The sequence below is a fragment of the Aptenodytes forsteri genome, unplaced genomic scaffold, assembly GCF_000699145.1.
Source record: "Aptenodytes forsteri isolate BGI_AS27 unplaced genomic scaffold, ASM69914v1 Scaffold553, whole genome shotgun sequence".
Taxonomy (NCBI): domain Eukaryota; kingdom Metazoa; phylum Chordata; class Aves; order Sphenisciformes; family Spheniscidae; genus Aptenodytes; species Aptenodytes forsteri.
The window spans coordinates 1,170-2,783 of NW_008796203.1; the positions used below are offsets into that span (position 1 = coordinate 1,170).

Genomic DNA, 1,614 nt, shown 5'->3' on the forward strand with positions numbered 1-1,614 from the left:
CGTTTGAGAGGAAGGAGGGAACTCTGCTCCTCACCTTGACCAGCTTGCACTCCCTGGAGTCCGTGAACGCCGGAAACATCTCTTCGTACTTCTGCACGGCCAGCTGGAGGGGAGGACGGGGAGACGGAGAGGAGGACGGGGCGACGGAGAGGAGGGAGGAGGGCGGGGAGACGGACGGAGATGAGGAGGACGGGGAGACGGACGGAGATGAGGAGGACGGGGAGACGGACGGAGATGAGGAGGACGGGGAGACGGACGGAGATGAGGAGGACGGGGAGACGGACGGAGATGAGGAGGACGGGGAGACGGACGGAGATGAGGAGGACGGGGAGACGGACGGAGATGAGGAGGACGGGGAGACGGAGATGAGGAGGACGGGGAGTGGAGCACCCCCGAGGGGAGCAGCTCGCGTGGGTGGGCTGGTTTTGGGAGCTTATTTAGAGCAGCGGCAGGCGTTCCAGCAGTGCCGCTAGCCCGGAGGGTAGGAGAGATGACACCCCCCACCCCCACCACCACCTCCCCGGCCCCTTCCCAACCCTCCGCTCGTGGGTGCCGAGGGGCTGCGCGCCCCATCCCCCACCCCAGGCCAGCCCTGGCCAAACCTTGGCGTTGAGCATGTCGATGCAGAAGTGGCAGAGGGCCGCCTTGAAGAAGTACTCCTTGGCGCTGTACTTCAGCAGGGGACTGTCCATGGCGCTGGTGCCCACCTGGAGAAGAAAATCGGGGCCGGGGCGGGTGGGGGAGGTTGGAGCTTTCCTGAGTTATTTAGGGAGCTCCATTGGACAAGCCCCCTACCGCAGGAGGGGCCGCGCAGCGAGGAACCGCTCCTGGCAAGCGCGTCGCGCAGGAGGAGGGAGGACACGTCCTCCCAAGGCAACGAGGAGGCACAGACCTGCTCGTAGATCTCCACGGCCTTCTGGTACTGCTCCAGCTGGGCCGCGTAAGTGGCCACTTTCAGCAAGCACTTGTTGGCAGAGCTGTGGGGAAAGGAGAGCCGGGAAAGCTCAGGGCGGCGCGCTCCGCCGGGAACACCAGGCTGCCCACAGAGCCACACCCCCCCCGGCAAGGCCTCCCCCCCCCACACACACACACACACCCCCCAGCTCCCACCCGAGCGCTGGCAATTGGGGTTCCCCGAGGAGGGGGGAAGCTGCCGAGCAGAGCCCCCGGCCCAGCAGCACCGGGAGCCCTCTTCCTTCCGCCCCCGGCACGGCAGGCAGAAAGCGCTGCCAGCCCTTGCCCGGGTCAGAAGCCGGTGGCGAGGATCCAGAAGGAAGCGGGCAGCAGCGAAGGCACGCAACGCCGCTTGGCTGCCGAGGGGAAATGGTTTTGGAGACAAACTCAGTCGCCATCTGTTTCCTGACCCACCCCGGGGCCGGGCCGGAGCGCCAATCCCGCACGGGGAGCTTGCACCGGCAGCTCCCGCAGCGCCGGGAGCGGGCAGCAGGGCGGGCAGCAGGGCTGCCCTGCCTGCGGCAGAGCCTTTACCTGTTGGACTCTTCCCCCTTGTAGTAATCCGCAGCCTGCTCGTAGTGGGCTATCGCCTAGGAGGAAGGCAAACGCAGTCAGGGCGTAGCACACCATTAAAAAAAAAACAAAACCACATTTTTTATA

General features: G+C 65.8%; 1 protein-coding gene across 1 annotated transcript in view; it reads right to left on the bottom strand.

Annotated features, from left to right (window-relative positions):
• The window catches only part of NAPA (NSF attachment protein alpha), a gene marked incomplete at its 3' end in the record, with an annotated part of 11,364 nt that overhangs the window by 1,165 nt on the left and 8,585 nt on the right, over positions 1-1,614 (bottom strand). The window contains exons 6-9 of the mRNA XM_009288185.1: positions 1,489-1,544; positions 893-977; positions 603-707; positions 35-103 (exon numbers count right to left, since the gene is read on the bottom strand). Coding sequence (XP_009286460.1) covers positions 35-103; positions 603-707; positions 893-977; positions 1,489-1,544 — 315 coding nt within the window. The remainder of the gene's footprint in view (positions 1-34; positions 104-602; positions 708-892; positions 978-1,488; positions 1,545-1,614) is intronic.